This window comes from Chiloscyllium plagiosum, unplaced genomic scaffold (assembly GCF_037043375.1).
Source record: "Chiloscyllium plagiosum isolate Xiang-an unplaced genomic scaffold, Cpla_swu_hap1 HiC_scaffold_35, whole genome shotgun sequence".
In the NCBI taxonomy this organism is placed as follows: domain Eukaryota; kingdom Metazoa; phylum Chordata; class Chondrichthyes; order Orectolobiformes; family Hemiscylliidae; genus Chiloscyllium; species Chiloscyllium plagiosum.
In genome coordinates this window covers 28,443,094-28,457,130 of record NW_028270173.1, presented here as the reverse complement: position 1 = coordinate 28,457,130, position 14,037 = coordinate 28,443,094, and the positions used below count along the sequence as shown (strand labels likewise).

At 49.9% G+C, this 14,037-nt stretch overlaps 1 protein-coding gene across 2 annotated transcripts in view; it reads right to left on the bottom strand.

The window, feature by feature from the left end:
• dhx16 (DEAH (Asp-Glu-Ala-His) box polypeptide 16) overlaps positions 1–14,037 on the bottom strand; it is a 59,146-nt gene that overhangs the window by 17,939 nt on the left and 27,170 nt on the right. For both annotated transcript variants that reach the window (XM_087979439.1, XM_087979438.1), the window contains exons 9-14: positions 10,670–10,780; positions 9,982–10,097; positions 9,371–9,581; positions 8,085–8,183; positions 7,623–7,775; positions 536–676 (exon numbers count right to left, since the gene is read on the bottom strand). In XM_087979439.1, coding sequence (XP_087835565.1) covers positions 536–676; positions 7,623–7,775; positions 8,085–8,183; positions 9,371–9,581; positions 9,982–10,097; positions 10,670–10,780 — 831 coding nt within the window. The remainder of the gene's footprint in view (positions 1–535; positions 677–7,622; positions 7,776–8,084; positions 8,184–9,370; positions 9,582–9,981; positions 10,098–10,669; positions 10,781–14,037) is intronic.

Here is a 14,037-nt window from a genome sequence, read left to right as displayed (position 1 = left end):
TGGTTCTAGAAAGGGAGCCCATGCTGAGCCATCGTTGGTATCAACAGGACGTTGTATAGCTGTCAGAAGGAAGGCAGGTTGACCTGCAGAGAATGGTATGCGCCCAATGGTTAGAGTCATAGAGATGTACAGCATAGAAACAGACCCTTTGGCCCAACCCGTCCATGCCGACCAGATATCCCAACCCAATCTAGTCCCACCTGCCAACACGCGGCCCATATCCCTCCAAACGCCTTCTTCACTATCCTATCTACCTGCGACTTGTTGGACTGAAGGACCTGATTCCAGACTGTAGGGATTCTATGATTATAAGTGCGTGGCCTTGCCCTCCTGATTTGTATGTAAACGTAAAACCAAAAGGCTAGCACTGGGTGTGAAGTGCTTCAGGAGATTCTCAAGTTGCTGTGTGAATGCAGAATGCCTTAAATCACACCTGTTTTCAGATGCTGACATCCCCGCTACCACTGCCTCTCACCGAGGAGCACCCCCTCAAACCGCGTGCGTGCACGCACACACACAGGGTGAAGGCACCCACCTTGGAGCAGGGTGTGACAATGAGAGACTCCATGCCTGTGCGTGCATTGTAACTCTTCTGCTTGCAGAAACCGGGGTCGATCACATAGATGATCCCATCGATGGTCAGGGAGGTCTCCGCGATGTTGGTGGCGATGACGACCTGGGGCGGGGAACAGGGCAGCAGGGGAGGGGGAAAGAGAGAGAGCTCGAGTTAACAACGGCAAAGTTGAGAGTCTGTGCAGAGTGGCTCCATGTTCAGGAGGGATGGGGGAGCTGGGCCTCAAGAGGGCTCACTTCCTCAGCAGCAGCAGCCTCAGCCAGATCCTGGGAATCGCAGGCATCTTGGGTTTGCCACCTAACTTGCGCTTCCTCATTCTCAGGTTGAATGTTTTTTTGAAAGTCACCTACTACTTAAGGAGGACATTTCCATGCACTCACAGGTATGAGTAGCCACTACTGAAACCTCAGCTCTCCCGCTTTTGTACATGGGTTATCTGAGGCTGCTTAAAGGACACAACTGCCTGAACTTCAAGGGCTGGAGAGTAGGGATGGGGGAAGGGTAGCTTGTTTCCCAAGGACCCAAGGCTGAATATCTTGCTCCATATCAAGCAATTCTTCACCAGTGAGCTGATCCATCACTATCCACTTTTATTGAAAAAGCAGCAATCCAGAAAAGGATTTACAGAGCCTAGCCATAAGTCACAAGCCAGGACTGAGACGGAATACTCTTCACTTGCTTCGATGAGGACAGTTCCAATAACACTCGTGCAGTTCAAGACCTTTTCTTAGCCAACACATTCACAAATCACCCTCTCCACCACACAGTGGCAGCAGTGTGCACCCAGTTTATAAGACGTACTGCAGTAACTTAGTTAAAAAAACCACACACCAGGTTATAGTCCAACAGGTTTAATTGGAAACACACTAGCTTTCGGAGCGTTGCTCCTTCATCAGGTGATAGTGGAGGGCTCGATCCTAACACATAGAATTTATAGCAAACATGTACAGTGTGATGTAACTGAAATTATACATTGAAAAATTGATTGTCTGTTAAGTGATAGTTTCATGTGTAAATCACAAAACCATTTTTAAAAAGTTGCATTCTCAGATTAGCTGTTCACAATGGTGATAGCTAGACAATATGTTGAAGTTGTTAGCCCCCTGTGTTCTCTGTCGGGCAATGGGACCCTGTGTGAGAATCTCTCCGGCTATGTTGAAGGCATCTTGAAATCTATTGTACAGGGGATCCCCAGCTTCTGCCGCGACACTACGGATTTCTTACAGAAACTCAGCACCCATGGACCAGTCGAACCAGGAACATTCCTGGTCACAATGGACGTTTCCGCACTCTACACCAGCATCCCCCACAATGATGGCATCGCAGCAACAGCCTGAGTACTCAACACCAACAACTGCCAGTCTCCAAACACCATCCTACAACTCATCCGCTTTATCCTCGATCACAACGTCTTCACCTTTGACAACCAGTTCTTCATCCAGACACACGGAACAGCCATGGGGACCAAATTTGCTCCCCAATATGCCAATGTTTTTATGCACAGGTTCGAACAAGACTTCTTCTCTATGCAGGATCTCCAACCAACATTGTACACCAGGTACAGTGACGACATTTTCTTCCTCTGGACCCATGGTGAGGAGTCACTGATAAAACTACACAGTGACATCAACAAGTTTCATCCCACCATCAAACTCACCATGGACTACTCTCGACTGTCTGTCTCATTCTTGGACATGTGCGTCTCCATCAATGATGGACACCTCAGCACCACACTCTACCGCAAACCCACAGACAACCTCACAATGCTACACTTCTCCAGCTTCCACCCAAAACATATTAAAACAGCCATTCCCTATGGACAAGCCCTTAGCGTACACTGGATCTGCTCAGATGAGGAGGAATATGACAGACACCTGGAAGTACGCAGGGATGCCCTCACAAGAACGGGGTACGATGTTCAACTCATCGACCGCCAGTTCCGACGTGCCACAGCAAGGAACCGTAATGACCTCTTCAGGAGAAAGATGTGTGCTGCAACTGACAGGGTACCCTTCGTTGTTCAGTACTTCCCAGGGGTTGAAAAATTACGCCATGTTTGTCGTGACCTGCAACACATTATCAATGAAGATGAGCACCTCACCAAGACCTTCCCCACACCTCCACTACTTGCCTTTAAACAACCGCCAAACCTCAAACAGATCATTGTTCATAGCAAACTGCCCAGCTCTCAGGACAACTCCATACAACCTGTCACGGTAGGCACTGCAAGGCGTGTCAGAGTGTGGACATAGATACCACCATTACGCGTGGGAACACCTCCCACCTTGTACATGGCAGGTACTCATGTGACTCAGCCAACGTTGTCTATCTTATACGTTGCAGGCAAGGATGCCCTGAGGCATGGTACATTGGGGAAACCGAGCAAAGGCTACGTCAACGGGTGAATGGGCACCGCACAACAATCAACAGACAGGAGGGTTCCCTCCCAGTTGGGGAACACTTCAGTGGTCCGGGACATTCAGCCTCGGACCTTCGGGTGACCATCCTCCAAGGTGGACTTTGGAACGGGCAGCAGAGGAAAGTGGCCGAGCAGAGGCTGATAGCTAAATTCGGTACCCATAGGGAGGGCCTCAACCGGGACCTTGGATTCATGTCACATTACAGGTGACCACCATTGCATTGTACACACACACACACACACACACACCGACACACATGTACACAGACGCGCACACAGACACCCACACACACTCCCACATGCACCCCCTCACAGACTTAAGACACTCTGCACTCACTACACACACACATACACTTTCTCACACTCACGACCCCCAACCCAGACACACACACACACACACACACAGACAAAGACCCACATGCACACATATATTTTGTGGGGTGAATTTGTACTTGCAGAGTTACATTGTACTTTGCTCAAAAACTGCATGAATTCATGTAAAAGTCCATTATCTCACTTTTTAGATTAGAATCAATCTAAACATCAGGTCATAGACGGAGAACACAGGGGGCTAACACCTTCAACATATTGTCTAGCTATCACCATTGTTAACAGCTAACTGGAGAATGCAACTTTTTTAAAAAGGTTTTGTGATTTACACATGAAAGAAGTGAAACTATCACTGTATTCAAACAGATGAAAGACTTAACAGACAATCAATTTTTCAATGTATAATTTTAGTTACATCACACTGTACATGTTTGCTATAAATTCTGTGTGTTAGGATTGAGCCCCCCACTATCACCTGATGAAGGAGCGTCGCTCCGAAAGCTAGTGTGCTTCCAATTAAACCTGTTGGACTATAACCTGGTGTTGGTGTTTTTTAACTTTGTACACCCCAGTCCAACACCGGCACCTCCAAATCATGTAGTAACTCATTAAGCCTACTGGGTCAGCACTTTACAAACCTGCAACCTCTGCTGTCTAGAAGGTCAAGGGGAGCAGATGCATGGGAACATCGCTGTCTGCTAGTTTGCCCTCCAAGCCATTCTCTGTCCCAAGATGGAAATATTTGATTTGGTCTATTACTGTCACACATTCCTGGGTACAGTGAAAATTTACATTCAGGTGATAGAACAGAGCGAGGGATACTATGTTACGGCTGCAGGGATGGTGCATAAAGGATGAGATTGACATTAAATGGGGCAGCTCGGTGGCTTAGTGGCTAGCACTGCTGCCTTGCAGCTCCAGGGTCCCAGGTTTGATTCCAGCCTCAGGGCGACTGTCTGTGTGGAGTTTGCACATTCTCCCCGTGTCTGCGTGGGTTTCCTCCGGGTGCTCCGGTTTCCTCCCACGGTCCAAGGATGTGCAGGTTAGGGTGGATTGGCCATGCTAAATTGTCCATAGTGTCAGGTACATTAGTCAGAGGGAAGTGGCTCTGGGTGGGTTACTCTTCAGAGGGTTGGTGTGGATTTGGTGGGCCTGTTTCCACACTGTAGGAATCTAATCTAAATTCAAAATTTGAGAGGTCCATTCAGAAGTCTAATAGTGGCAGGGAAGATGCTGTTCTTGAACCTGTTGGTACATGGGTTTAGGCGTTTGTATCTTCTGCCTGAAGGAAGAGGTTGGAAGAGATTATGACCTTGATGATGTTAGGAGACAGTGAGGTCTGCAGATGCTGGAGATCAGAGTTGAGAGGGTGTTGCTGGAAAAGCACAGCAGGTCAAGGCAGCATTCCATGAGCAGGAAGGGCTCTGGCTTGAAGCACCGATTTTCCTGCTCATGGGATGCTGCCTGACCTGCTGTGCTTTTCCAGCAACACACTCTTATCTTTGATGATGTTGGCTGGCTTCCCGAGGCTGCAATAAGTGTAGATGGAGTCATTGCGCGATGGACTGGGCTATATTACCATTACTGTATATCACCGCCCCTTCACTGTCACTGGATGGAAAGCCAGAACTGCCCCCTCTATCAGCAGCGTAGGTGAACAGCTACACCACATGGACTGCAGGGGCTCAAGAAGGCAGCTCATTCTCCCGAGGAACACAGAGGCAGACAATAAATGCTCAGCCAGCAAAGCAAACATTCCGTGAAATCATCGCAAAGAAAGGTCAAACTGTGACTGCCGGCTCCGTGCACTTTCCGTCCGTTAGTTTCAGCACATACTCCTTCGTTGCTGATAATTCAATCACTGCACTCACGTCCCAGTCAAAGGGCTGTGGGCTCACATCCCACACAATACAGGCTTCAGCCCAAGATTGAGGCTCACAACACAGATTATTTGATCATTCTTACATTGCTGCTTACGGGAGCTGGCTGTGCATAATCTGCCAAACCTGCAGCACTTGGGGTGGCACGGTGGCTCAGTGGTTAGCACTGCTGCCTCACAGCGCCAAGGACTCGGGTTCAAGTCCCGCCTCGGGCAATTGTCTGCGTGGAGTTTGCACATTCTCCCCGTGTCTGCGCGGGTTTCCTCCGGGTGCTCCAGTTTCCTCCCACAGTCCAAAGATGTGCAGGTCAGGTGAATTGTCCATGCTGAATTGTCCATGCTAAATTGCCCAGTGTTAGGTGCAGGGGTAAATGTAGGGGAATGGGTCGGGCGGGGGGGGGGGTTACTCTTCGGAGGGTCAGTGTGGACTTGTTGGGCCGAAGGGCCTGTTTCCACACTGTAGGGAATCTATTCTAATCTTGTTACAATAACGATGCTTCACTGAAGTACTTAATTGGCTGCAAACTGCTTTAGGACCTGATGGGCGCTAGATAAATGGGCAGAAGTATAACAGAGGATGTTGGAAATCTGAAACAAACTCCGAGAATGCTGGGGGAGCTGAGCCGGTCCAACAGCAACTCCGGAGAATGAAATGTTTCAAGACCAATGATCCTTTCTGCAGAAGTTTGGGGGGGGTGGGGGGGGGGGGGGGGGGGGGGGGTGGAGACTTGGTAGAAGTCTTCAAAATCACGGGGGGGGCGCTGGATAGATAGAGAAACCTGCCAGTAGAAGGATTGAGAACTAGAAGGCACTGATTTAAAAAGGGATTTACAAAAGAAGCAAATGCGACGCAAGAGAAAGCTTTCTGTTACATGTGGAATTCACTGCCTGGGGATGTGGTGGAGGCAGGCTCGATTGAGGAATACAAGGGGACAGGGACAATTACTTAAACAGGAACAATGTGCAAGGGTATGGGGAAAAGGGAGGAGATCGGCACAATGTAATGAAGCTCGCTTCGAGAGGCTGTGGAGGCCCGACGGGGCTGAATGGTCTCTTCCTGAGAGATTCCGGGAATGAGGAAGAGTGAAATCAATGGTTGGTTAACTGCAAGTGAGAATGCACCATTCCGAAAGACCACGCTCCTAGCTAGCTAAAGGAAAAGGGAATAAAAAAGTGAGGCCAAGGCACGGGGGTACAAAGCATCGTGACAATAGTTCATGGAGTGATGGGAGTGGGTGTGTGCACCCAAAACACCAGCAATCTAAAGATGTGCCAATTAGGTGGACTGACCACACTAAATTGCCCACAGGGTCCAGAGATGTGCAGGTTAGCTGTGTGGGATATAGGTAAATTAATGTTATTTCTGCAATTATAAGTTTTGATACAGAGTAAATGAACTCACATCAGTGTGTAATTGTTTCAGCCAAGAGCTGAGTCAACAAGTATGGGGACTATGTGGAGGAAATACATAATTGTTTTCGTCTCAGCTAAAAATGGTATGTCAGCATGAAACGTGATTACAAAACAATGGGTAGATGTATGGGTGAATAGATAAGAAGTTGTAAGGGGATGACCTCGGCTTGTATAACAGTAGGTAAGAACATCTGTTTCCCACTTGTATGGAGACACAGGAACAAACCCTAATTAAAGAGGTCATGAAGGTCAGAGCGGCCTCCAGAGAGACCCAGATGGAAGGAATAGATACTGATAAAGAAACTATATGCCTAACGATGACCTGCAGTGGGAATGACGTCAAACCACCTTATGGGGCCAGAGATAGGCATTTGTCATGGACAAGGCCAGATAAACAGAAGTTGTGGGATCAGTCTTAGGGAAATGGGGGGGGGGGGCAAACAATGAAATGAGAAAAAATATGTAGGGACTCGAATTGTATAAATTTCGAGAGTTTGTTGAATTTGATGTGTATTTGTCCTCTGCCTTCTCTGGTATTAGACATTACACCCACTTGCAAGTGTACAAATAAAGGACACTATTGATTCAGATTTTTGTCTCGGACTGCAATTATTGAAGTGAGTGAGCTTTGTTTCTCACAGCTGGATTAGGCATTGAAATGCAAGGTTACAGGGATGGGGGCAGGGGAGGGATCTGGGTGGAATGCGCTCCGGAGGGTTGGTGTGGACTCGATGGACTGAGTGGCCAGCTTCCACACTGTAGGGATTCAATGATTGCTGGGGCCCAGTGTGCTCTCTGCACATTTGAATACCTCTGAAACCTTACGTGAACAACGCTGGTGATTTGTGTCAGCTTATGTTCAGGATAGGTCCCAGAAGGCTACCTACAAAACTAATCCTGGCCCACGCAGCCATCACCGACACAGTCACACTCCTGGCAGCGGAAGGACGCTTACCTGAAAAGGGTCACTTTAAAATAGTCATAATTAGTGTGGGCTCGCCCCTCACCTTCCTGGCACCTGCTGGGGTGGGCTCAAAGATCTTGGCCTGCATGTCGGAGGGGAGGTTGGCGTAAATGGGTAGAACCAGCAGCTCGGCAATCTTGGAGCCCAGGCGACGGCATCGCTCCTGCAACATCTCGCACGTGGTCTCGATTTCCTCCTGTACAAGAAGCAAGGCACTCCATCACAAGGGGTGTGTGCGGGGGGGGGGGAGGGCAGGGGTCAGCACAAAGCATAGAGGCCCAGCCGTCGGCGGCTTTGCCTCAACGCAGCGAGTGCCCGGGCACAGGGAATAACACGAGGAACGACACGGAGCGTCAGCTCGGCTCGGCTCGGTTCGGTTCGGCCAACACGCGGCGGTGAGATCTGCACAGCTGAACTGATTGGCCAGTGGCCAGCCGCGGGATGGATCTGGTCAGCCCAGCCCGAGGGGATCCCGGCTGAGTGACCGGCCCCGTGACCTCCTTACCTGACCGGTGAGGAACACCAGAATGTCGCCGGGAGCTTGAGTGACGTGAATCTGCAGGACAGAAACCACGCAGGCTTCCAGATAGTCCGCTTCAGGGGCCTATGGGGAGAGAGCAAGGGGAACCTGTCAGTCAATACAAATATCTACTCGGGCTTCTGTGCTGAGAGAGGGGCATTTGAGCTTGGGAGGACCCACTGTCGTCCAGGGGCTCACGTGTGCTACCTTCGCCTGGGGTCACCAGCACAGGAGAGGTGAAGCCACATCGTCTTTATCCTCCTGGGACCACATGCTGCCTGTTAACGTCAAGCCCACAGCTGCTCCCCCCCACCAGCCTCCCGAGGGAGATCTCAGGCGATGCCACAGACGAGGGATCCAGCCTGGCATCTCTGCGATCTGCTGGCATCAGTCACACCGATCAAGCGTCAGAGACCGGAACTATGAAGACTGTCACGCCGCTCCGACCTTTCGTATCCTGGGACAGCACAACACAGAGACCACACTTTCCTCGCCCCCCACCGCGCCCCAATCCAGGTGACATTATTCAGAAATCTTGGAGAGCACTGGAGGTCACTGAAGCCATGGGGCCTATGCTGGCTCTTTGAGAGAGCCACCCACATTATTATTGCTTTATTCACCATTATTATTCATTGTGATTTCTTGTTATTAGTGTCCTTCCTCGGTCTCATACCAGACCCCTGCACGTTTTCAGTCCCTTTCTTCTGAAGTAAGATTTAAAGCAATTCTGCCTCTTAGTTCCAATCCACAGCAATTCCCCCTCTCTCCCCACTGAGGCATTTCTCTCAGTCTACTCTTTGTCATTCACCTCAAACCCACTGGTTACTGACCTGATGAAAGGGGTGAGGGGACCTCCTTAACAAAAACCCTTCATCGCTTGGGCATAAGGAGGATGGGCCCAGATTCTCTCATCTCTCCCCTCCATTGAAGCTCTTCATCACTAGCAAGTCTCCTCAGCTCGTACCCCAGGGCCCTGACATCCGCATCCTACGCCCGGCCGGTGAACACTCCCAGGTCAACCCCGCAGTTTATCAAGCGGGAACCGTGCCGCACACTGTTCACGAACAATCGCCCCCGCGTGCTGCTTTTGTGGCCAGCGAGTACCGACACGCTCCACAGAACCCGGCACGGTCATCAGTCGGGCACAGCTCGTTCATCACCCACTAGAGAGGGAAGGAGCTGGCAACGTCAGCTCCAGCTGCACCTCCACCCCCCCCATGGAGGACTCTGGACGGACATTTCCCCCGAAATGCCCCACACGGTCCTGGTACCTTGGTGTAGTAAATATCAACGGGGAACCTTCGCCCCGGGATACGAAAGATCGGAGCATCGTCGAAAAATGTCGAGAACTTCTCAGTGTCCAGCGTGGCGCTCGCAATCAGGACCTTCAGGTCAGGGCGGAAGCGGGAGATGTCTTTAATCAGCCCGAAGAGAATGTCAGTGTGAAGTGTGCGCTCGTGGGCTTCGTCAATGATCACCACGCTGTGAAGACAGACAGACAGACAGCACACATCAGCCAAGACCATGCAGCAGGGGAAAGGTTACCCTGCACCCTGAGCACATGGTTGGGAAGTGCCCAGCACCCCGTGCATACACACGGGGCATAACTCCGCACTGTACGAATGCACCCATGTGTTACCCAGCACGGCACAAACATGCTTAAGTTATCCAGCATCACGCAAACACACACCCACCCACCCATTACACAGATTCTGCATGTATCCCAGCACCATCCGAACACACACACACCCCAGCACTGCGGGAACATGACATTCGGAGTTTGCCAGACTGAAGAAAGCTCTATCCTATCATTCCCAACGTATTGTAAGGTTCTGTGACGCTCAGTAACAACCACGCTCTCTCATGTGGGAACCTCGCTCACCTATATCCAGCCAAGTCTGGCTCCGTGAGGAATTCCCTCAGCAGCATCCCATCTGTCATGTATTTTAGCACCGTCCGCTCTGAGGTGCAGTCTTCAAACCGGATACTGTAGCCGACCTGGAGAGTTACGCATGCAGGAGTCAGATGGCCACCCCCTTTGAATGCTCACAACGCAATGAAGTACTCAACTCATGACCACTCCTCACATAATACCCTCTCTCAACCCCTGCCTCTGCTCCTATTCCCAGGGTTACTTTTCTGCACTGACTAACACTCCCACTCATCTCCCATCCAGCATTGTTGATGGGTCATGGCAGTTGTCAGCCATAAGGCTTTTGAGTCCTGTTCTGTCATTAACGTGGAAACTCCCCATCTTTCCCCTCACCGCTACAGTCTTGCTTTGGCCCCTTACCCCTCAGTACTCAATGCTCACCAAAACCAACCAGTTAAACACGAAAGCGAAAAATTCAACTTGCATTAATTGTTCTGGAGGCTTTTTAAAATGCATTCTCGCCACCTGTCTTTCCCGCTTCTCACGCCCTGCATTCTTTTCATTGCTCGCTGGCCCCCTCTTCCGCTCTCATTATGCCTGTTCATTCCCCCCCACCCCGATGGTCCAAACCTCTCCCATCACACTGTCCCACGGCTCAGTTTCTTTTCTCTCTCGGTGCCACAGATGAACAGCTCACCTCATTTCCCAGCTTGACCCCGATCTCCTGCGCCACTCGGGCGGCCACGCTCATGGCTGCCACGCGCCGAGGCTGCGTGCACCCGATCTTCATCCCCCCAGCCGTGTAGCCCTGCAGAGACAGTGTCGGAAACTCAACACCGGATCATCAGGGAACGAGTGCGGAGCAAAGCTCCAGCGAGGTGCTGGAATGAACCAGCTCAGGGCTGCAACGCAGCCGAGCTGCAGGTAACATGAGCTGCACTTTTAACCAAACAGAGGCGGGGGGTGGGGGGGCTCGAGTGGGTAGAGGGCATCTGATTTGATACTCCATTGATGTCGGTGATGAACGTTAGGCAGTGTGCAAATCTGACAATCCACCAGAGCCCATGGAATGACTGCCCTGTGACTCAGCCCAGTATTTCAGAGGGTGAAATATTCAAATGGGATCCAATTGACAAGAGCATGTGTCGCATAAAGCCTTACTTTTTGCACATACTAATATGTGCGGCATGGTGGCTCAGCTGTCAGCACTGCTGCCTCTCAGGGCCAGGGACCCGGGAACGATTTCAGCCTCGGGCGACCGTCTGTGTGGACTTTCTCCCCTGTTCTGCGTGGGCTTCCCCTGGCTGCTCCAGTTTCCTCCCAAAATCTAAAGATGTGCAGGTCAAGGTGAATTGGCCATGCTAAATTGTCCACAGCGTTCAGGGATGTGTAGATTGGGTGCATCAGTCAGGGGTAAATGTCGGGGGATGGGTTTGGGTGGGTTACTCTTCAGAGGTTTGGTGTAGACTTGTTGGGCCGAAGGGCCCGTTCCACACTGTTGGGATTCTAATTTATAAATACCAAGAAGATTGCTGTAACCACAGGGCCATCTCATTCCTTAGCGCCACTGGTCTGGGTTTCTCTCGGGTCACGCTTAAGGTGGGGGGATGCATGTGTACAATGAGCGGTCAGGGGTGGGTGGAGGAGGCGGGAAGAAGAACAGTATTTAAAAGGCACCTGGACGGGTTTATGAATAGGAAAGGTTCAGAGGGATATGGGTCAAATGCTGGCAAATAGGACAAGAGTAGCCGAGGATCTGACCAAAGGGTATTTTCCTGTGCTGTACCACTCCATAAATACGAAAAGGACTCCTGTGGGAGACTTGGGAGCAGGTGGTATTGAATGATGGACAGTATCTAATAGATTGCTTTGAACACAATATAGGGAGTAGCTTAAGATAAGATGTGCAATAGGTTGGGAGGAACAGTTGACTACGTTTCCCAGAAGTCGCCATCTTGTAGTTTTATTCCAGGTCATGATCACGGCTGGTGCCAGACTAGCAAGTGCAGGTTGATTGATATGATCAGCCAACAATTCCAGTATCATTGCAACAAGCAACTCCCATCTTGGAAGGCGGCACGGTTCCAGATCCTGTGTCTCCCTCCATCTAGTAATGCTGGTAAACACATTGATGTCTCACATAATAAACATAGGAGTGTCTCACAGGTTGAACACTACTCTGCATCACTCCCAGTTTTACAGTTTGAACACTGCGCTACATCACTCCCAGTTTTACAGGTACAACACTGCGCTACATCACTCCCAGTTTTACAGGTACAACACTGCGCTACATAGAACATAGAACAATACAGCACAGAACAGGCCCTTCGGCCCACGATGTTGTGCCGAACTTCTAACCTAGATTAAGTACCCATCCATGTACCTATCCAAATGTCGCTTAAAGGTCGCCAATGATTCCGACTCTACCACTCCCACGGGCAGCGCATTCCATGCCCCCACCACTCTCTGGGTAAAGAACCCACCCCTGACATCTCCCCTATACCTTCCACCCTTCACCTTAAATTTATGTTCCCTTGTAACACTCTGTTGTACCCGGGGAAAAAGTTTCTGACTGTCTACTCTATCTATTCCTCTGATCATCTTATAAACCTCTATCAAGTCACCCCTCATCCTTCGTCGTTCCAATGAGAAAAGGCCGAGAACTCTCAACCTATCCTCGTACGACTTCCTCTCCATTCCAGGCAACATCCTGGTAAATCTTCTCTGCACCCTCTCCAAAGCTTCCACATCTTTCCTAAAGTGAGGCGACCAGAACTGCACACAGTACTCCAACTGTGGCCTAACCAAAGTCCTGTACAGTTGCAACATCACTTCACGACTCTTGAATTCAATCCCTCTGCTAATGAACGATAATACTCCATAGGCCTTCTTACAAACTCTATCCACCTGAATGGCAACTTTCAAAGACCTCTGAACATAGACCCCAAGATCCCTCTGCTCCTCCACCTTGCTAAGAACCCTACCGTTAACCCTGTATTCCGCATTTTTATTTGTTCTTCCAAAATGGACAACCTCACACTTGGCAGGGTTGAACTCCATCTGCCACTCCTCAGCCCAGCTCTGCATCATATCTAAGTCCCTCTGCAGCCGACAACAGCCCTCCTCACTGTCCACAACTCCACCTATCTTCGTATCATCTGCAAATTTACTGACCCACCCTTCGACTCCCTCATCTAAGTCATTAATAAAAATTACAAACAGCAGAGGACCCAGAACTGATCCCTGCGGAACTCCACTTGTAACTGGGCTCCAGGCTGAATATTTACCATCTACCACCACTCTCTGCCTTCGACCGGTTAGCCAGTTTTCTATCCAATTGGCCAAATTTCCCTCTATCCCATGCCTCCTGACTTTCCGCATAAGCCTACCATGGGGAACCTTATCAAATGCCTTACTAAAATCCATGTACACTACATCCACTGCTCTACCCTCATCCACATGCTTGGTCACCTCCTCGAAGAATTCAATAAGACTTGTAAGGCAAGACCTACCCTTCACAAATCCGTGCTGGCTGTCCCTAATCAAGCAGTGTCTTTCCAGATACTCATAAATCCTATCCCTCAGTACCCTTTCCATTACTTTGCCTACCACAGAAGTAAGACTAACAGGCCTGTAATTCCCGGGGTTATCCCTATTCCCTTTTTTGAACAGGGGCACAACATTCGCTACTCTCCAGTCCCCTGGTACCACCCCCGTTGCCAGTGAAGACGAGAAGATCATTGCCAACGGTACTGCAATTTCCTCTCTTGCTTCCCACATAATCCTAGGATATATCCAGTCAGGCCCGGGGGACTTGTCTATCCTCAAGTTGTTCAAAATGTCCAACACATCTTCCTTCCTAACAGGTATCTCTTCTAGCTTACCAGTCCATTTCACACTCTCCTCTTCGTAAATACTGAAGAGAAGTACTTGTTCAAGACCTCTCCTATCTCTTCCGACTCAATACACAGTCTCCCACTACTGTCCTTGATCGGACCTACCCTCGTTCTCGTCATTCTCAGGTTTCTGACATACGCATAAAATGCCTTGGGGTTATCCTTGATC